This window comes from Tenebrio molitor, chromosome 5 (assembly GCF_963966145.1).
Source record: "Tenebrio molitor chromosome 5, icTenMoli1.1, whole genome shotgun sequence".
NCBI lineage: Eukaryota > Metazoa > Arthropoda > Insecta > Coleoptera > Tenebrionidae > Tenebrio > Tenebrio molitor.
The window spans coordinates 3,007,389-3,029,929 of NC_091050.1; the positions used below are offsets into that span (position 1 = coordinate 3,007,389).

Below are 22,541 nucleotides of genomic sequence, written 5' to 3' on the forward strand. Positions count from 1 at the left end.
CACGGAATCTTGATTTAAACAGGTGATCCGTAACCTGTATAGTGCGTTCACAATCGAAAGTTCGACGCCAAATGTAAAAAAAACACCCGTTATATTGCAATTACATTAACGGAAGCAAAATTACTTTGAATATTTTAAATTTTGTTTTACTAGCGTCATCTAGCGACGAATCAATAACAAACTGGAAAGGGAATTTATGTTTATTATGTTTTTGTGGAAAATAACATTCTGACCATAACCTCAATTCAAACACTGTTCAACAGATATTTTCAAAATGTTCAATGTGTTATGTGAAACGTGAATAATATGTTAAATGAGTCAGAAGGTAATAACAAAATGTAGTTTAACAGTGTAAATGTGAGACGGTGGTTTACTTTTAGCCCATTCAATAACCGATATTTTTTGTGAATTTATTGAAGTTGCAGTTCACAATATTTTATATATAAGAAAACAGTATCCTCAAACGATATTTGAATGTAAACGTAAATATGGAATAGCTGTGTATCATTCAATCCATCCAGATGTAAATGAGTATATTTCAAACTGCATTAACGCCATCAATTTTCATCTACAAAGGAATCAACTAAGAACTGTAGCTTTATGTTTTAGTTCACTTGGAAAGATTATAGAGAAATATAATTTTCAAGTTTTAAATTTAAATTCTTACTTGGAGAGGTAATATTGTCCAAAAATGTATTGCTATAATGTACTTTTTAAAATTACAGTGACCCCTTTTTGGTAAAACTTGAAAAGTTTTTAAGTGATTTTTGTTTGAAATTGCATTCATCAGTTGGTTGCCTTGATAGTTTGCCAGGGGACTCCACATTTTGTATTCAGTTACAAGTGACAGAATATTCAAATTTAGAGTTTAAACAAGACCCATTATATGAAGTATGCTTTATTCATTTTTTGTATCAAAATATAATTATGTAATTTTGTAGAATTTTTCATGGGTTAATTTTACTTGTAATGAAGATGTTTCATCTGAAATTGTTCCTCTGCATAGCATCAAAACAGACTGTTTAAACTTACAAATATATATAGAAAAAATATAATAGAATCACCATTTTTTTGTTATTATATGGTACTATTGAACAAATACTTCTAACAGTAGTGCCAGGTGAATTAATTGTTAATTTTTTACTACTCTATGAAATAAGTGTAATTATTTGATCAAAATGTGTGAAAGTGGGAGTAGAAAGAGAAAAATTCGCCACAATAGTACAGTGGAGATGAGCAAGACTGTAAAAGGATTTTTTAAAAAGGATGATTTAGACTTAGATGATTCTTTATCCACTTCTGACTGGGGTTTAATCATTGATGATAATTATGTAAGTATTACTTTAGCCAAAAAAGTTCTCCTAATTTCTCAAATTGCAGAAACGCAAAAAAAGAGACCGTCTTGTTAAATTAGGTGATGAACCACTATCATTAATATGTGAATGGGACTCTTGTTGTCAAGACTTTACAGAATATGTACCCTTCAATGATCACTTAAGGCAGCATTTACAAAACTGCATATCACTTGAAGTTAGTGGTAAGAAAGTACATTTTGTACATTGTAAATTCACATAAAAAATGTCATCACTATTGCGATTTTTTAATTAAAAGTTTGTTCAGTACAATGTTTTCAATATTGTAGTTCACACTTTTATTAATGTTCTGTACACATAAAATTTACTCAATAATTTTCGTAAATAGTCAACCATTTGTAACGGGTGTTTTTAAATTTGGCGTCGAAAGTTGGCGTTGAAGAGTCGATTGTGAACACCACCGGATTAGATCTCTATTAAATGTAACCTCACTTTTTGCGTGTTCTTATTTTAATATGTACATAGTTCGAACATTTTTTAAGACGAGTGGTTGATCAGCTGTTTAAATTCTAACCTTATTTTTTGCCATGTTTGTGTTTTTAATGTGCCATTTGAAAAATCGGTGTTTTTAAGCCGCGTGGTTCATTCACAATCGATTCTTCAATGCCAAATTTAAAAAACACATTTACAACCGCCTAGTTAATAAGATATAAAAATTCAACATGTTATTGGTATTTTTCTAATTTTGGACGTGATTGTTGGTGAATAGTTTATTTTTTTGATTTTTTTTTTTATAAATGCACTTGTTATTAGCTGATGGGGGCTAAGTTATTGTCCGTTTTTTGACTCGTAGTGATGAACATTTTTCAGTATTGTGTAACAGTTTTTTTGTACCTTAAGCACTCAGTGTAACATGTTTTTCTAACTGCAGATATATTGCATTGTCGTTGGGTAGAATGTTCGTACATGGCCAGTTCTGTATCAGATTTAAATCAACACATGTGTTATCACGGGTACCACACAAAGTTAAAATCGGTCGGAAAAAATGTCGAGTTTCGGGCTAAGTTACCAGAGTGTACTCAGTCGGAACAGTTCCTGATTCCGGTAACACCAGACGGTTATCATTGTGAATGGCAGTATTGTAACGAGAGATTTGAAACAGTATACGATTTTTTTGAACACGTGCGTATACACGTATACCATAATCCTAGAGGATGCAAGGAAGGTGTTATTAATTGCTGTTGGAAAGGATGCACCGCTGGAGGCAAATTTACGTCGCAATATAAACTTGCGGAACATTTGAGAATTCACACCAAAGAAAGAATTATTGCTTGCCCAACTTGTGGTAACTTATTTTCCAATAAAACCAAATTTTGTGATCATCGAAAGAGACAGCTGCCTATTAATTGTACGTTTATAATTACTCTGGAGGTTTAAGTTGTAAATTAAAGCGTAATTTTTAGTGCAAAGCTATTTATGTTCACAATGCTCAAAATATTTTCCAAGTGAACGCTTATTGAGGGACCACATGCGACTGCACATTAACCAATATAAATGTTCGATGTGCGAAATGACATGCCCAAAACCTTCAATTCTCGCGAAACATATCAGATATAGACATTTAAATGAGAAACCCTACAAATGTGGCAAGTGCAGTTACACGTGAGTCAACCAATTGGTGAGACTTATTCATGAAGTAAGTTGTGTTTTAGCTGTGTTTCAAAACATAACTTAGATTTTCATCTAAAGAAACATAATCCCGACAACCAGTTTAAATGTTCAGACTGCGGTTACGAGTGTAGATCTTCTTTTGGATTAGATAGGCATTACCAAAAAAGTCACGGAAAAGTACCTGAAGGTTTGTGTAGTATACATAATGTAAGTTAATTCAAATCTGTTGAAGGGTTGGAATAATGTTTACGAATGTCACAACTGCAAGAAACAGTTTATTCGAGGAGGTCTTTTGACTAAGCACTTAATGAAAGTTCACAATTACCACTGGCCGTCAGGACATTCAAGGTTTCGCTATAAAGAAGATCAAGATGGAATTTATCGCCTTCAGACTGTTCGTTACGAGACCCTTGACGTTACCGAAGCAATAATTAAGGGGAATACTGTGCAAGCTCCAACAGAAAAGGAACCTTTGCAATTTGATCTTTTGAAAAGACAGTCGGATGATAATTCAGTGGATACATTTGATGTGGTTCTTTGTGAGGAAACTGAAAAAGAAACTCAAGTTGAACCGAGAAAAAAAGTTGTAATAACCATTGATGATATCGATTTAAAAGGAAATGTTTTGAAATCACAAACTATACAGTCTGGAGACATAATTTCGGAGGACATGAAGCAAATCACAACCACACTTACATTTGTAAACCCAGAGGAAAAGTCTCAAGAATCAAAACATACGCCATGAAACATAGATCCGCAAAATTTTTATACTGCTGTTTGTTATAATTGAAATAAATCATACAACTCTTACAAAACATTTTACTGTTTTTTAATATCACAATACCTTGCAATAAATAAATGTGATTGTATTAAAGTACAAAATTTGTCGCTACTTAATATCGGACGGTATATTAGTTTTTTAGTCTTACATAGGAGGCGATTTATAAGAAAGAAAATCAAAATCGTAATAATTAAAAAAAGCACAATAAGAAAAAATATGGAATAAGTCTGAAGGCAGTACTTGGCAGTGAAATGATTATGTAAGTACATGAGTATTATTACATTTGGCAGTATTTTTTCACATTCTACTATTGCTGCCCTTCCACGTAACATTATGTCTTTGTTGCAATTGTATAGAATTTCTGCCCTCGTATTGATCTTCTTCGAATGCTTTATTAACATGTCCATTTTCAAAAACTTCCTTGACAGGTATGCTACTGGCAACACTGTTGCGGTGGTTTCTGGCCATGACGTTGTTATTTCCGTATTCATTTTTGGCACCCAGAGTTTGCATGTGGGATTTACGCCTTTCCGCCATGACGGAATTGACCCTCACTTCTAACGCTTTCATCGTTTCTCTTCTCATCGTCAGTCTTCGACTCAGGACCGGTGTTCCCGCATTTGCTGCATTCGCGTTAAGTTTAGCAAATCGCTTCTTGAACGCCACATCCAAGGTTCCTATTTGCCGCTTCTTCTGCGCCGCTCGTTCCAGATTGTGAATAGTCTTGCGACGACCTATTCGATCTGGACCTGATCCAGAATCATTGTCGTAATCGCCATCGTCAATTCCTTGTAATTTTTGCAGTTGCTTGACTATCTCTACGGCTTGTTTGTCAAGTAGAGCATTAGGAGACAGTTCTTCTTTCTGTTGACAATTTCATTTAAGCTTAATCTTTTTTTTATTCTTTAATGTACTCACTTTCTTTGTGCAACACAAGTTCAGGTCTGTTGAAGCTAATATGTGAGCGATCGTACCGAATCTGTGGAACAACATCGCCGTGAACTGGATCACAAGAATGAGAGCGAAGAAGAAGACGAAAACCAAACCAATCGGTTCAAGTTGTAGGTATTCTTTGGTTATGTGAACCTAAGAATTGAAAAAAATATTAGCAACAAATAGTAACAAATCATTTTTAAAATTTAAAATTAACTACACGTACATACACTTCTTAATCTTGCAAATATTTTATTGAAAGTACTAGGAACATTTTAGAATATAGTCTTGATTCACTTTAACACAAAATTAACATTTTTTAAAGAGTTTTAAATGCATCACTTGTGGTGAACATACACTACAATATTCCTAACGCACAGGTGATGTCCGTGTAGTGTGTACATTTTAAAAGTGACTCTAAATATGTAACAAATAAATATCTTGAATGCAAATACGCAAGGAGCTAAATATCAAAACGAAACTACCAGACCAGATATTTTTAAATTCCATTTTAAAAATCTGCCTACAAATTGCAGTTAAATTTTTTTATTTTGTGTTCAGTTTCTTACGCATTTACGATTCTGAATAATTGTAAATTAGATGAAAATACAACAATAAAATATTATTTATATTAACAAGATTATTCACAATGTATTTAGGAAGGAATAAACGCACATTCAGTATTGAACCGTTGAAATTATAAAATTATTCCAGCTTGGTGCAAATTTAGTAAGAATAAATTAATACTGAATTTTTGTAGCCTTCTCTGTGGATGTACATTTACATTTTTCCTTCTTCCCATTGGAAATATAGGTATTCAGACATTCTTAATACTAGTATCTATTTGACCCAATTTAAAAGTACGTTGGTATCGTGTTACCACGAAATGGGTTTTATTTTTATCAATGGGAAAACTTTGTTTTTGCAGAAGAGAAAATTTTAGACAGCAGTAACGGTGCATGTGTTGTAGGTAAACCTAATTCATATTGTTGATAAAATGCAGGTGAAAACAGTATATTATTCAATGAGCGAGCTATTACTCGTGGGGATGATATTGAGCCACGAGCCGCAGGCGAGTAGCATAATTCATCCGAGCGAGTAACAGCCATTATCCGCGAGTAGAAAGTATAGTATACTTTTTCTACGACTATGAAGAGAAATTGATAAATAAGTTTCATTAATTAACTATTTTCAGTGAGTTTGAAAATATTATTCAACGGGCTGTGGGTAATGAATCCTGTTACCCAACGAATGAAAAACACTTTAATAATTACAGTATTATCCAATAGGGGTAAAAAAAACACGTACACTGTGCTGTCCAAGGTCACTGCTGTGTTGTCTTTAAAAATTGCATGTTCCCAACTTCTTAATAAAATCACAGCCCACTCTAATTCCGAATTTCATTTCCACTTGTACTGAATACCTATTATTGGTAAGTGTAATGTAATTCTTTTTTAAAAGAACATTGGTAAAAATTAGGTACTGAGGAATGGTAAAAGTATTGTAAATATGAACGTTGGCAAGCATTCACAGAGGATTGAATGCATACAAACGGACGTCGATATTTTTTTGATGAACGGAATATTGGGATTTAGGATTATATTAGTGTAAATTTTTGTTAATTTTTTGTGATACTATGTATAGTGCACGTGAAATCCACCCTTTAAGTCAGATTAAAAGGGTGTAGAAGAAACATATAGAAACCGTTACCTAAACATTTATACACTTATTATTGCATAAACCACTTGCAAAAGAATTACAGAATGTGTATTAATTACACAGTGTTTTACTATTCCAGTGAATTACTGAAATTATTATTATAACTGTCATTACTTAAAGAAACCACAGTTATGGTAATCCTTCCCATAGAGTCCCAGACCAAGACACTGATTAGTATCCAAAATCCATACAGAAGACATTGAATAAGACCTTTACTAAATACCTCAGATGTTTCCTCAATGTATGTTATATTGGTGCGTACACCAAGTGGCCACTTAACATGGATTTGATCCTTATTAAGTTGCAATAGGAAGACGACTAATACAAAGAGAGCATTGAACATGAAGAACGCAAAAACCGATTTATTTCGGAGTTCGATTAACTCCTTTGCGATCCTGGCCTGTAAATGTTAAAAAACAAATCAGTAAAGCAGTTGTTAGGGCCCACATGATTTCCATTTGGTTTCTGTAAAGCGCAGTAAAGGAAAACCATGTGAAGCCCTCATAATTACCTCTTGTGAACTCTCGTCATAGGTTATGTTGGTCTTAACACCGAACGGCCATTTTATGTGCAAATAGTCCTTTTTCAGTGTCAGCAGGAACACTATCAGCACGAACAAAGCGTTCATCATAAAGAAAGCAAACACGGATTGATCACGTAATTCCTTCAAATCAGCTGCTATACGGGCCTATAATTTTGCAAAATATATGGGTACTGGGCTAGTGCAATTTTTAAAAAGGGAACAAAAAATTGATGTACTTTACCTTTTCCTCTTTGTTTTCATCAATAGGATACAAGTACTTATCCAGTAAGTCTTTCCAAAACAGTATTTCGTTGCTGCTCAAGAATTCCACTTCTCCTTTTCTCACATCGGGATCTTCTATCCAATAGGGATTGACCAAGTCGTCTCTCTTATTCTGAGGAACTGTCGAAACTGTTTCGGAATCGGTTTCGTTCGCTGATTCTTCTCCACCCTCTTCGGTAACTGCTCCAAGATGGTGATGATCACCTCGAGACGAAGCGGACATACTTCGTCTTCTCGAAATGTGACCGGTTGGATCAACAGTTCTACAAAATTATCGTGTAACGCTGATATTTTGTAAAATGCAAATACACTACTTTTCGATGTGGTCGAGTCGCTTATTGAGCATTTCTAAGGAGTCTGCAATGTTTATAAGAGAAGCTTTCTCGTCTCCCGCTTTTTGATGTGTGCAAAGCATGCATTTAAACAATCCCGCTAACGATATCTCAATACTTCCTTCGTCATCGTCGCTGGTTCCTCCACTCTGAAGGAATCCGAGAAGCGACTTTTGCTTGGCTTTGCGTTTAGCTTCTTCGGCTTGTTTCTTTTCTTCTTCGAGTTCTTTTTTAGTTTTTTTAACGGCAACTTCACGAGTACCCCACGATACAACATTGAGGTTAATGATTGAGTATAAAATCAACAATAAATACATGGACGGAATTGAAAGCAAATAGATGATGCCAGGGACTATACACCAGAACTCTTGGGGATGTAGACAAGCCGCGATGAAGAATGATCCGGTCATGGCTATCAAGAAAATGGCCGAAGGCGAACCTACACCGTCTTCGCGTAATTGAAGGGCTGTACCAACTATCACTGCCATCATGATTAAGGCATACCCGGTGGATAATATCTGGGCAACTATTAACTGAATACTCGATTTGCAAGTGAAACAGACCAACATGAAGAAGAATATTGGGATTATGTTATAATAGAAACTTGTCCAGTTATCGATTTGGAAAGCCGCCACGAAAGCCCCCACCAACATAAGAAATATAGTACCAGGACCTAAAATTGTACCACCCATTAAAAGGATCTGAAAAGAGTAGAATGAAATTAGTATTTTGTGGAAAACTAGGTGGAAATAGAAATCGTACTTGATATCCAATATACGGCATCGAAATGTTGTCATTAATGTCAATGGTTCTTTTGGAGTCCACAAGCAAGTCCATGATGTTTGCAATAGTCGACGGTACCCACCGGCGACGTTGATTATAAAATTCGTTGAAACCTTCCGGAGCATGTGTGTAAGCGTCTGATGCTGCAGAATATTCGACACGGTAACCTCTTTGAAGAAGTAACGTACATAACCAACGATCTTCCCCTTGATCGTACTGCACGTAGTGTCTCGCCTCAGCAGAACTAAAATGAAAGTGTCAAAGGAACAGTTTTGTTCAAGACATTGATAAAACTCACCATGTAGTGTATTTTTTCATTACATTGTCATCCATCAAAGATTTTCCTCTGAAGAGCGAGAAACAACCGGGACTACAAAGTACGCAACCGATAACGTGTTCAGTAGCTTTTTGCAGCCAATGACCAATAGCGTATTCGAACATCTGGTACCACACCATCGGACCTGAACCGACGGGATGAATACGCCCGCAAGCCGCCCCCAAATTTCGATTCTTTTTCATTAAATCAATTAACAGTAAAACGGCGGAGGGTTGAAAATCGATGTCTCCATCGAGGGTTAAAAGATACGTATTTTCAGCGATCACGGCTTTCCTGTCGACGGAAATTGGAAGTTCCATAAGTCGATGACCCAACAAATAGTACATGTACATGACTTGCGACCACCGCTTTCTGTGTCTTATTTTCATTTTGTCCTTCAAATGTGCGATCATCTTGGTTTTACCGGGAAGGGTCCATACAAGACGGCCACCGTAAGGTGTGGGAATTTTTTTAGGCGGGCGAATGCGCATATGGGTTTGATGCACATCAGATGCGGCTTCGTCAATTGTCGCTACCAAAAGCTTGACGAATCTGTTTACTTGAGTTTCGTCATCGTTGTGGTCAGATATTTCAAAAGCGTCATCGAAAAATATGTGAGCTGTGAAAACCAAAGTTATTCGCAAGAACTTTACATAGCAATCGGTTTCTTACTTTCGAATTCGTAATAATCAGGATCAACCACACGGAGATATTTCTGTGCAACTCGTCGAGCAGACTGGTCCTCGTCAAGACGTAAAATCGACTTTAAAAACTCTATCATTTCTTCTTTGTTCTCGTGCCACATAGTAGCACAGGCGTAGATTCGTGTGATGTGATCAGAGTTCTTGACAGTTTTCGCAGACGAAGCATCTGTATGATTGGATATAGTTTCGTAATACTCGTCCCCTTTTTCTTTCTGAATTTCGTCCAGCTCTTCCGTTTTTACGTCAGCCTCGTCGTCTCTTCTTCTGTTCATTCCTAAACTTTGGTCTATCAGCAGACCTTCGTACATTGGTGTCACAAACAATTTTTCTGTTCTTGCCAGACGTTCACATTTTGGGGTCCATATGTGCAAAGTGATCCAGGTTTGAGAGAGTAACCACAGCAGCCAAATCCAAGCGTGCTGGTGTGAAATAAAGTCATTCAGGAACATTACTGGAGGACTTTCGAAAAATAGATACGAAGGAATCGTCTCGTGGAAGAAACAAGGATCTCCGTTCCGCAAACCACATGCCGCGATGAGCAGTGAGATCGAGACCGGTATTGTTAAATTTACTGGAAATGCGTACGAAAAACCTTGTATCATTATTTTGCAAGCAAACTTTCCAAATATGTAGGCCAAATATGAAGCGAAGATGTTTATTAGAAGAACGTAGATGGGAGTCATGTCGTTTGCGGGAATCAATGTGTCATCTCCAGTTGGAATTATCTCGGATATGTCTGGAAGAGAGGTGCCTCCTAAGAAAGGTTTTATTTCCAGTACTTGGATCTGGTGACTGCCGAAACCTTCAGAAAATTCAGTAAAGAAAAAGGCGATTTCTCCTTCTTTGATCAGTGTGATAAAAAGTACAGATAAAAATATACACAAGCATTTCCAGATGGAAATGAACATGTACGTGAAATATCGGGACTGTTCTAGGCTCTCTTTAATTTTTCCCAATTTCTTAACGAATGGGATGGGAGAATATTTCGATATATAATTTTCCCACCATCCAAGAGATACAAGAAATATTGCAATGGGAATTATCCATAAGTCTGCTCTTTGTTCAATAATGGGCCACACTACAAAACCGGTTGCTTGCGCTGCAATCGCAGCGAGATCGATAATGACTTTGAGAAATCTTTGTGATTCTTTGTTGTTTCTGGACAGTAAACCTAACACACCTGGCACGAAACAAATGCAATTCGTTAACATTGCACCTTTGACAACATCTAAATCTGGCAGTATGTAGAAAACTAGAATGGCAAGTCCGATGGTATGTAGTGTTTCCATACAAAATATTATTAAAAAATGGGAGAATATAGGCCTTTTTGAAGATTTAAAGAAACACATTCTTGTTGATCGAAAAAGCGAACCAAGTTGAGGGACCCAAAAAGCAAAAATTAAACACCACATCCAGGCTACCCTTTCTGCCGTAGGTAGCTTTACTATAAATTGTTTTTCTCTACCTGTAAATTATAAAATGAAGAAATGCATATTATATTTAGAAAGTGCGAAAAATGTACCTAATTCTCTGTTGCAATAAACTGTTACTTTGTCGGATTTAAGTTGTGAAGTCATAAACAGAAGAGTTCCTTTTGAGATGACTCCTGATCCTAGTACTATTACAAAAGTGACAAGATAAGCTACGACTTTTAGTATTTTGACTGTAATTTCTAAACATTTTTGATTTGCCATAGAACCAGACTCTTCTTTGATCGGGGGATCTCGGAATACGTCCCATCCTTTCGTTTCGTGTACGGTTCTTGTGCTGTAAAATAAAAGAAACAATGAAAAAAAAACCTTACTTGTTTAATAATCATTTACGAAATGAGTGCGGGAAGACATTTTTCGCGCATGAGCGCATTTTTTACGGCACGAGCGACGAAGGAGCGAGTGCTTCATTTTCGCGAATGTGCCGAATACGTCTTCCCGCATCGAAGTTCGTACAATATTTTTTGAAACGAACATTATGTCTGATATGTCGTATACCCTTTGTGAATAGGATGGCGCTTGTCAAAGTGTCAATCGAATTAATAGAGTTTATTATTATGAAGTCAAATTATTTTCAGAAGCTCAAAAAGGCGAATGCTTTTTGGATGATTTTGAAGCACTAGTGCGCGAAATCGACGTTCGCGCAATAGTGCTTCAAAATGGCCTGCGCATTACTGTGGGTCGCGAAATGTCATTTTGAAGGTAGTGAGTTCAAAAATTATTTTATCGATGTGATAAAACCGTATCTAATATTTTTTAAATTAAAAGGAAACAATTTAGTTTAGATAGTACAAATTAAGTTTTTATTAGATTTTAATATGATTGTTTGAAAATGACTTTGTTTTGTACACAAGAAAAAATTTAAACAATTTTTATTAAAAAAAAATTGAATAGAATAAAATTTCTATTTCTAAAATCACATTACGGAACAGTCAGGCAGGAACAAAGCAAGGCCGTTGGTAGATCCAGTTTTAATGACAACAAAAGTGAACGGTTAACTTTCATAATTTTTGTTTAATGTGATCTTGTTTCAACATATTGTAACCGTATTTGTATATCTTTGTCCAACACATTAAATTTCGCTGTGCATATCGTCAGTGTTGTCGTTCTCCTTGGCATTTCACTTTAATGTTGTGTCTACCCAAATTGCTACCAATTCACGTAAAATGACATTTTAATTTTAATGAAGCGAGAAATCTTCGAAATGAAATAAAATGCAAGGATTAATTTGAGCAGGATATAATTTCAAAATTTCGTTTTGTCATCTTACCTTCCTCCATAAATATTTTCGGTAAGAGGGGAACTTTCGTCATCGGAAAAGTTGTCATCGCTGTAGTTGTCATTTCTTAGACCAGTGGAGGTCATGTCTGTAACAAAAAAATATCAAGTACTATAGTACCGTTGCAGAAAATTCATTCCAAATGTGTGAATCACATAGTAAAAGTTTGTTGGAAAAATGATGTCTATGTTTCATTCGGTTTTCTGTACTAAAATTCAAAAACAAATACATATTTTCCTTTTTGTTGTACGGATATTTTATTTCAAATAAATTTTCAATTTAGTTTTCTATTTAAGTTCATAAATTTCAATATTAAATAATCTACTGGCTCCATCGCTTATATTAAAATTTGTTTTTGATTTCAGGTTTAGAAAAACATATTTTCTTAAATATCAAAATGTTAAAGTGTAGGTGTGTCTTTTTCCAAGTTTTACAGTTATAAATATCAGCATTAAAATAACTCGTTTGATGCATGTTTTTTTTAAATATAGGTAGCTTAAATTTGCTCATTACGTAGGTCCTATTTACTTTTTGAAAACTTTGTAAATATGTATGTTTGTCTAAATTTTTATAAACTAATAGACGATTGAAAGTCTTAAAGGTTTGTTCTTAAAAATGAAATCAAGGCAAACCGTATCGCCGCACCCAGTCAAGGTATGATAATATGTAACAAATGCGGATATAAAATTATTTCTCTTTCAAGAACAATCTGACTTTGTTCTCCTTACAGTAATTACGATATACAAATAGAACAAATACTTCAAAAGTCTCTTCTATGACTATTTTCAACTAGAATTAAAAAAAAATTTACAAGAATCTAATGTTGACTATACATAGATTTAACTTACTTCGAATGGAAACATGATAAAAGAAAATTTTACTGATTGTGATTTGCAAAATCACTACTTCACTGCTTCGAATTTCATTAGATATAATGCAACTAAATGTAACGTAAAAATTAAATGTTAAGAGATTGAACCATTTTAAGATCTTATTGCTTTTATGATAATAGAGAATTTAGAACTTTTGGTCGGCAATCAGAAATTCTAAATGGGTCAAGCTTACTTTACTAAGTAAAATGTCGTGTTTAACTCACAAGACCTTCACAAGATCCGCATTGAACTCCAAAATTAATGCTTCATACACGTATAAAGTAAACTTCAAAGTATTTTTACTGATGTTGTGTATTTGTTATAGTTTATTATAAATGTAACTTTAGATTGTTTTTGAATTAATAGAAGATAGGAAAATGTCCCTGTATTTCCCACATTTAGCTGTAAGTGATTACAAAAATATTCTTCTTATAAGGGTATTAAAATATTTCACCATCGTTGTCTGACGACGTATTAGTGGCTTAGATGACTATGCTGACTTAATTTTTTGCTTCTACTAGGAGCTGATAAATGATGGACCACTTCTGTATATCTTCCCCATAAAGTCCAAGCTTTGATTTTCAGGTACAAATAAAACATTTCTCACAATCAATAACAAATATATATTCTTGATCGTAAGAACATTATACATCATAATATTCAAATATGTATTAATAATTTTATTAACATAATGCCGGAAATATGATATCATCTAACATTAGATCTACACATTTTTAGACGCTTACAAACAAATTATCTGAAAATAATTTGTTGCTTAAAAATGTATTTCTTGTTTTTTTCTGTAAAATTGATTTTATACAGGGTGATTTTGTGGAGTATTCGTGACACAAAATAATTCTGCGTAAATCACTTTTCGTAGGTGGCAAGCACACTGCTTTGTAAATGTTTCTATGGAAATGATCGAAAGGAGTAATGTCACGTTTGTGACTCCTTTTACCTTTGATTATTATTGTTGCTAAACTACCAGGATAATCAATTAATCACTTTTAACTCAGCAGCATACTAACAATTTTGAGCAAATTTTCAAGCATTTGTACTATATCGAAAACGAAAAAACTTCTATAAGAAATTTTTTTTGTCTATGACTTTCTCTCATCATCACCAATTACCGGTTTTTTTTCAAACTTATTTCAGAATCACCTTGTATAAAATAATTATCGAGTTCATCATTTTCGGGTTTTCTAGGTAAACATGTAACATACCACATATGGTAGTCTATTTAAAAATCTACTGTTAGCTTTACTTTCAGTAAAATCAACAGTGTTAAAAAAATAATCAAATATTTACTTATCCAATATTCTGCTTTTTTTTAACTATAGCAAACAGCAGTTAAAATACAATCGATATTAATTTTGACACTATTTTATATCGTATTTTTACTGCAACACACTAATATGTACTCGTAACATATTTCGATATACAGGGTGTCTCAAAATTCGCGAATTCCGAATTCAGAGCCCGGTAGGTAAGGACTCAGTGGAGGTCGAAAAATATTTACAAAAAAAAAATTCGCTTTTTCTGAAGAAGATATAAGCACATTAATTTTGTTCAATACATAGCAGCCTTCATATCCACAGTGACAAAATACAATTCTAGCTATGTTGGCGTTCCATTTTTAAGTTACAAAAATTTAAGATTTTTTTACTCCATTATAAAGCTTTCTTCAAAAAAGTGTCTTACGTTATTATTTTCCACAATCATCTACAGCATAAATAACAATAAACACTGAACTTTCCAGTCTGTATTTGAAGAAAACGCACTTCAAAGAGTGCACCTTCAGTCCCGATTTTTTTTAAATTTCCATATTTGGACTACTGAAGTGATCCTCTACAACGCTCTGAATTCGGAATTCGCGAATTTTGAGACACCCTGTATGTTACATTTAACATGAAACTGTATCTTTTAAGATAATACGAGTATAATCAACACAAGTTCTAAGACCCGTTCATTGCGACCTTGCGAATAGATCCAATTCAATTTTATTTTGTTTGACATTGGAAATATCGCGTTTTGACGGCACATACAAAGCGTCAACGCAAAATTCGTGCTTTCATTTAAAAAAAAACAACACTAAATTTTTTATTCTTTATTCAAAAAAGATTGAAATAGATATTAAAACACAAACTGATATTGAAACAATGGAATTATTGAAAATTACGAATTACAGGGTGTGAAAATAGGATTTTAAGTACCTAACTTTTTATAATAATTTCTTTCCATATTTCCAATGCGACGTATGTAATATATCGAGAATTGGCTGTGTTTGCGAGGTCTCAGCAGGGTTGAGTTGAGTATACCTCAAAGATGCACCGCATGAAGTTCTTTCTACTCTACTCAACTGCTAAAAGTAACAAAAATATCGGACTCTCCTAATCACAAATGCGAAATACTGTATTACTGGTCAAACACAGTTGTAGGTAGAATCAATATAATAAAAAACGTGTAAGCGTTTCTAATATCGAACTTTTTGGAGCATCACACTTTATTGTTAAACGTTGCAACGTGTATTTTTCTATTTACAACCTGATGTCGGTTACTTAAACTTCGTGCAGTTAGTTTACACTTCGATGGACATGAAACACGTGACGTTTCTGTTAGAGACGATTATGAAAGAAACTTAGATACAGTGTCTTGGATAGATCTAAAAAAACTTTCTCTTACAAACCCCTTTTTAATTTAGACTACATTTGCAAAACTGGTTCATGCAGCAGTTGTTTCTCTAGTACATATCTGTCAAGTAATTATTGAAAATATAAGAACTAATTTCATTATACATAATTATGTAGGTATCAAGAGAATTAAGTTTTCTTATTTGTTACAGCAATTAGTTATGTGGATAAAATCTGACATAATACGGTTACTACATTAATTTATTCTCCTAAGGAACACTTGTGTTAAGTTAGATGCTGCTCAAAGAAACTTATTTGCTTTATAATATTTCAACAGCCCTTTAAACTATAAATTTGATAATTTTATTTGGATAATGTAGTTTTTTCCCAACAGAGTGCCCGTGTGAAAAGTGCTTTTGCGTGTTTTTTTTTTTGTTTTTCTATAATAAACATGATACATTATTTGAAAAATGAGTTTTTATTTTGTTGATGACACAATAAAACAATTTTTAATTTTCAACTTTGTGGCAGGGCGGTCTTCTGAACAAGCGAGATATGATTAATATTAATTTTTTATCTGCTGATGTATTTCTTTTATCATTACATTTAATTTATGACAGGGTCTTTTGGCAAAACACAGCAGGTGGCTCTAGAATAAGTTGTTGGCATTTATAACGAAAGAGTCACTGGAACTGACAAATATAGCTAAAAATTAAAATTATAGTCACTTTAAACTGTCTTGTTTATTTTATGAAAGGTTGTCACTCTTAATAATGTTGTAGATATTAAAGTCAAACACCCGGATATTGTTGGCAAGAATCAGTGACTTTTAGGCAGATTCAGTGTGGCGCCCACCTCCTACGGTCTTTATGTTTAACCTTCACAAGGCCGAACATTGTTTAACAAAGAGGATGTTATTCACTGAATAACAATAAGATATTGGTCATATTACACTGTGTATACCCTAGGTGCAGTTAATGCAACAAAAAATAACCCAAAGAAACACTACGTATTTGTCCAAGTCGTTTTAGTGCAGTGATTACAATGAGTTATTAAACTATATTAATAAAATTCAGCAAGAAACTTGTATAGACTGAAAAAAAAATGTATTTTGAAACCGACAGTTTCTCTATAACATTGTGCAAAATTCGCAAAAGATTTTTTACCTCGCAATTTTTAACAAACGAGACATTTTGTGCGATTAATAGTTAGTCTCAATTTTTTTGTAACTAGGAGAATTTTAACTATCGGGCCTTCAAATAAATATATATTTAGAGTAGGCGTAGCCGACATTCTAATTTTGTTAACAGTGTAAAGTAATTTTTGTAGGTAACACAGGTTACATAGTAAGCTTTTTCCCAATTTCATATTGCCATATTCCGTGGAGGGGGAATAGGGAGAATGCACTACAAAAATTAAAAATATTTTCTAACCTAATTTTATTTCGTTAAAATGTCAGACGTTTCTTGTGTCATTTTCTACGCTGGAAAAATTTTGCAAACAATTGAATTTCCATAGGTTGCTCTAAATATAAATTTATTTGAAGGCTCGTTATAATGTAACGTTTTTGACAGGACTCCGTTTATATCACAACAGAAAATTCTCGTCCTTATCCAAAGGCGGGTACACATTTTGATGGCTAATTTATTCCAAATTTTAAAAATAGAAAAAACGTTTCATTTAATAACAAGCTCTGCTACGTATTAAAATTAACACACACATTTTAGATATACCTGTATATTCATGACATAAACGCGATTGTGTTAATTGTTGTCAACTCTTAGTATAAGCCTTAATTCTACATAGTAGTAGGTAGGTATTATAAAAACTAATGGAACATGATCAATCTGATGCGTTCAAGTAAAAGTGAAATCCGTTTCTTCCTGCCTCGTTCATTGAAAACAACTACGTGTAAGGAAAAAATATTTCTGTTATACAACTTCAACAGTTACTACCAAATTTAGTTAATTTAAATTATTTTATTTTTCTATAATGTACGTTTATACAAAAATATGAAAAATAAACATGATTGTTATAATATACAATATGTACATATACATTATGTATATGTGCGGGACAAAAGAAATAGCTCGTTCCATATGATCCGTGGGAAATTCAGCATACAGCTTTTTCAATAATTGAACGTATTTCGTTTCAAAATTTCCTAAATTCAAGAAAATTAGATATTATATCTTGAATAGCGGCAACATACCAACACTGTTAATGTTGACCCACTTTCACCTGACTTAATACAGATCTGTAACGATAAATTTTAAGTTATATCATTGTTTAAGCGATAATCTTATATTCTCTCCTGGTTTTTCTTTGGGCCATTGTATTGAGAACGACATATCTACAAAGATTGTGTTTGTCTTACAGATTTTGCGTAGTTTAGCGAAACTGAAAACTATTTAAACGGAAGTTTTTCAAACACTTTAACCTTCAAAGTCTTGATGATCTAGTGCACTAAAATATGATGTTTAGGAAAAGTCACATGTAAACTACATACATACAGGCTGAAATAGTAAGAATAGTAAGATTAAAAAGTTATCGAGTGTAACACAAAAAAGGTGCAAAAAGTTTTTTTGTTCGACACTGTCAGAATTTGAGAATTTTCTCCTGTGTGAACGGATTTTGATAAATGTCAAAACGAAACATCAAGGTAAAGATTTTAAGCAATTTGGAGCCTTTAAAGGGCTCACTCATGCCATAAAGAGCCCAATTTACACAGGAACTCGTTAAATAATATACTATTGTTATCGCGGGTGCTAGAACTAAGAACTAACTGGACTGTTTTTAAAGCGTTTTTGCGGCTATTCATGTTTTGATTTATTAGACCTTCCAGAAGCGTCTCGTTCGGGATGGAATTAAGTTAAATTAGACTTTGTTACTATGGTTTACATATTATGATGCATTTCAATTCCTCCCTGTATATTGTTTTCAATAAAGATATTGTTTATTTTTTGGCTTGCCAAATTAATAATAACATTTAACAAACTGTGATTAAAAAACATGGATTTATCAATATTAAAAACATTTAACCAAAAATCCATGTCAAATTAGATGAATATTTTGTGAAAACCAGTTTAAAAAAAGAAAACTCAACGAAGTAGGTTGTATTTTTATTTCAGTTCAACAATCTCACAGATTGCTATTAAGATTTGTTTGGGCAGAAAATAAACCACATCATTATTTGTTATTTGTTGGTTGAATAGTCGGATATCATTATTGAGAAATTACAGTTGACATTTTCACTTTCGCCAATATACCATTGGGAAGTAAATTCGTAATTTCGTTCTCTTCTTGATTTATTTGCCAAATTAGAATCACCACAAGAGCTAATAATGAAGGACTTTATCCCATTAGTCATTAGATCTGTTGTGAATATAATGGACTTAACAGTTATACAACAGTGCTGAAATAGCTTATTAACGCATTCAAAACGAATGCGTCAACAGCTTTGTTAAAACAGCAAATTAGAAAAAGTTTATTTCACAATTTCTAGTATTCATAGAGGAATATGTTTTTGAAACAGATGGTTTCTAGTGTCTTCTTAATGACATTGTGCAATTAGTTGTATTTTGATAGTTTCAAGAAACTGAAGAGGCTTTTTCTAATGAAACAAATGACTTTAGATGTGGTGTCTAAAGGTATACAGTTTTTGAGTATTTTAAGCTTTAATAAGATTACCATACAATGGGTGTCAAATATGCTGAAAAAACGAACAATCGTAGATTTATATTATGTGTATATCTATTTAGATATATTTGAGAATATATATTTCTTTAAGATACTGTAGCAGCTCTCAATATTTTGTAATGAATAAAATTTATAAATTATAAATGAGAAATGAATTTTGAACAATTGCACAAAACGGAACTGATATAGGGACTATCTTGAATAAATTCAGGAAAATTTAAAACGCCCTATATTTTTTAAGCAAGTAAATACAATTTTTCGTATAGATTTTGTTTTTTTCTTTTTTTGTCCTTGAAATCGACACAACTTTCTTTCAGCAAGTTTATTGGAAATTCTGCATAAGCGCTGATGCAAAATCGGCCCAAACCGATATAGGACTGTTATGTTTTCTTAAAAAATAGCAATCTTTCGTTTCGTATTTGTTGATGTATTCCTCTGTACTAATGATTCCGGTAGCAAATTTGTTTTTTCGAAGTATACGTTGGCAAATTGTTTGCCAAACGAAGTATTTCACACCAAATTTTTCTATCGCCATCAAAATTTCTTTTTCAGAATTTTAGCAAATTCAGTTGTAACAAAGGTCCAGCAGTAAAAAATGTGATTTTTGAACAATTAATTTGGTTTTGATCTCTTCAATTGTTACTAGAAGGTAGCTTTTGGTCAAGTTGGAGATGAAGGTCTACATGTTTTCTTCCAGAATGTGGCTTCTAGAGGTGGGCGTTGCTTCACAGTAGCCATTCAGTATCCTGCCTAACTCACTTCGAGCGATTTTTATTTCTTTTGCAATAAAATGTCTGGGAAGTTACTCATTTTCAAGTCTCTTGTCAATAATTTTCTACAGAGCTGTTCACATTAACTTTATCGATATAAAAACGTACAAATAAATAAATAGCAGCATCTGAGGCTGACTGAATTTTATAAATTTTATTTTATATATCTGTTATGTTTGTTACTTCAGCTACGATTTTACTGTTGAAATATTTTTGCTTTGGTATGGTGCGTCTCCTTTATAGTGAATAAATGGGAAATATTTAAATGTTTCTCTGTAATTAGGTTTGGGCATTAAATGAAAGATTTGGTGGGAAGTGATTTTTTGGACGACAAAAAAACTTTAGTTATTGAAATTTAGTACTGAATATTTATTGAAATGCTTCATTATTTTCTGTGTATCAAATTTGAATGCTAGTATGAATTTTGTATTATTTTTGGATAACGTGACAAAATGAACTACTTTCCTAGAAAGAAAAATGTAATGTGAAACTCAGCACTTATAATATAATTTTTATAAATAGTTTTCTTGGTTTGGTGAATTTAGAAGAAGCTGTTTGAGTTGTTCGTTTTATCAAAATAATAAATAAGATTCAGTTTGATATAATGAGTAAAACTTTTTGATAAGTAATGTTTAATAAACTTGGATTGAATAATGTACCGGTAAATAGAGGTAAAAATTGACCAATAAAATATAATCATGTAATTGAGTTTAAATAACACAAAAAGATACCGTAAAGTGAAGTAAAAGTTTGAAGTATTGATATTATTTTTTTAGATTTCTTTTTTAGTTGGGATGGTTGAATGAATCGGTAAATTAGGTGAGATTTATTTTCAAAATTCTTTTTCAACCATAATATGCCATTTTATTTACCCATATTTCAATTTAATTCAGTGTTGTTTAAGTGAAAGACCTAGTTTATATTCAAAATTGTTTTCTCTTACGTTTCTGAAATGTTTTAGAAAAGGCAATAGTGAAATATTTCAAGTAGCTTCAAAGACTAATGAACGTAATGTAGGTGAGAAAATTTGACTAAAAAATGTAGGTCGTTAATGAATCCGTATACCTTGTTCATACGTTAATTCCTGTTATGAAATATATTATTTCATTACGGTATTCCATACGCCTACTACAGTTATAATTAATGTTGTAACATCTAACTTTATAATAATAGCTTCAATTTTCATGTTTATGAATTAAACATGATGACGCGGGTACCGTGCTGTCTTTAGAACAGTTTATAATCCACGATTACTTGAGAATTTCGATGATTAACGCAATGAAATTAGTGTGCTTGGGTGAGATTTTGTGCTATTTATAACTATAAATAGTAGTTTTTTCTCATCAACTTTCACCGAGTACTGTTTGTTAATTCACGTCATTAATATTTTCTGAATGTCGTACACTGTTAAATAAAATACCTCTGAGAGAATTCTTTACATTTAACCTTTAGTTTGGTGATTTCAACGAAACTGTAGACGTCTAACCTTCAGGACAGACGGAATTATTCTTTTAATGAAATTGATTTTAATCTTGTGTTAATTGAAAAGATTGCGAAATGATAGTGCGATTAAATTTAGCATTTTAGGAAAGTTGTTGCAAATAAAGAAAGTTGTTTTGATATAGGTACTATAAATCGAAGCGGACTTTTTTTGAGACTTTCGACGTTTTCGTTCATAACTGTTATTATTGTAAACAGTCAACTGTTACTCGTTTCTTGAAACCGAGGCGAAATAATTTAAATTTTTGTGTTAAATATAGTTTCATACTTACTTGCGATGCAAAGAGGCTTATCCTTTTATCTTCATGCGATACCTTATAAATTTTTATTTACCTACACTATAATAATGATAAATAATCACTTTCACAATATTTTTACATTTTAATTTTTTATTACAGCCTTCCTGCTTTTAGGCACTAATTGAGAAGATTTAAGACATAAAAATGATAGGCCTCTTTCGTATATAACTCACAACTCTCGGTCAAGAACTGACAATTCAAGAAGTTGAATTCCTTTTACTTAGCACTGTGCGCAAGCGTATGTATAGGTGAATGTCTTGTAGAAGGTGTGCTCTTTCCTGAAGACCTCCAAGCTCCAGGTGAATTGCAAAACTTAATCAAGATTGTGTCTACAAAAGTTTAAATTAAACTTAACGGGAACTAAAGTAGGCAACACAATAAACAAAAATCTACTTGAAACGTAAGAATAAAATAGATATTTTGGTGTGCGAGAAAATGAAATTTGGGTTTTGTCACTAAACTGAGCGAGCCAAAAACATTTTTCTAAAATGTATAAGCTCATGCAGATTTTATTTGATCATATTCTTATACATCTAGTCTTATACAGGGTATTTCACGAGTGATAATGAGCCTGGCGGAATTGAAAATGCAACCCACAATACATTTCCAAAGTTAACGGTAAATCTCGTATTGTTTTAAAATGAA

At 32.9% G+C, this 22,541-nt stretch overlaps 3 protein-coding genes across 4 annotated transcripts in view; 1 reads left to right on the forward strand and 2 right to left on the reverse strand.

Moving 5' to 3' along the window:
• Window positions 1–22,541, reverse strand: part of TyrRS (Tyrosyl-tRNA synthetase) — a 199,795-nt gene that overhangs the window by 43,243 nt on the left and 134,011 nt on the right. The window lies entirely within an intron of this gene.
• Window positions 1,029–3,947, forward strand: LOC138130245 (histone H4 transcription factor-like). Its single transcript, XM_069046675.1, has 6 exons — window positions 1,029–1,331; window positions 1,381–1,537; window positions 2,245–2,721; window positions 2,777–2,975; window positions 3,026–3,161; window positions 3,217–3,947. The coding sequence occupies exons 1-6, from the start codon at window positions 1,179–1,181 to the stop codon at window positions 3,727–3,729; spliced, it is 1,635 nt and encodes a 544-aa protein (XP_068902776.1). The 5' UTR covers window positions 1,029–1,178; the 3' UTR covers window positions 3,730–3,947.
• kkv (hyaluronan synthase-like protein kkv) lies at window positions 3,790–22,109 on the reverse strand. 2 transcript variants are annotated; one of them, XM_069046673.1, is made up of 11 exons: window positions 21,870–22,109; window positions 12,118–12,214; window positions 10,880–11,124; window positions 9,326–10,822; window positions 8,636–9,272; window positions 8,317–8,581; window positions 7,537–8,255; window positions 7,182–7,485; window positions 6,641–6,817; window positions 4,684–4,851; window positions 3,790–4,629 (listed from the first exon to the last, which is right to left on the reverse strand). In XM_069046673.1, the coding sequence occupies exons 2-11, from the start codon at window positions 12,210–12,212 to the stop codon at window positions 4,063–4,065; spliced, it is 4,674 nt and encodes a 1,557-aa protein (XP_068902774.1). In that variant the 5' UTR covers window positions 12,213–12,214; window positions 21,870–22,109; the 3' UTR covers window positions 3,790–4,062. The 2 variants fall into 2 exon arrangements, with proteins under 2 accessions (XP_068902774.1, XP_068902773.1); XM_069046672.1 differs by lacking the exon at window positions 6,641–6,817 and adding an exon at window positions 6,929–7,105 and having other exon boundaries at window positions 21,870–22,108.

Excerpts from the sequence above, each read along its gene's own strand:
- LOC138130245 (XM_069046675.1), top strand. The coding sequence starts at position 1,179 with ATGTGTGAAAGTGGGAGTAGAAAGAGAAAAATTCGCCACAATAGTACA. Across the intron at positions 2,722-2,776 it reads GAGACAGCTGCCTATTAATT|TGCAAAGCTATTTATGTTCA; the intron begins GTACGTTTATAA and ends CGTAATTTTTAG. Across the intron at positions 3,162-3,216 it reads ACCAAAAAAGTCACGGAAAA|GGTTGGAATAATGTTTACGA; the intron begins GTACCTGAAGGT and ends AATCTGTTGAAG.
- kkv (XM_069046673.1), bottom strand. The coding sequence starts at position 12,212 with ATGACCTCCACTGGTCTAAGAAATGACAACTACAGCGATGACAACTTT. Across the intron at positions 11,125-12,117 it reads GAAAATATTTATGGAGGAAG|CACAAGAACCGTACACGAAA; the intron begins GTAAGATGACAA and ends TTTATTTTACAG. Across the intron at positions 10,823-10,879 it reads TTATTGCAACAGAGAATTAG|GTAGAGAAAAACAATTTATA; the intron begins GTACATTTTTCG and ends TATAATTTACAG.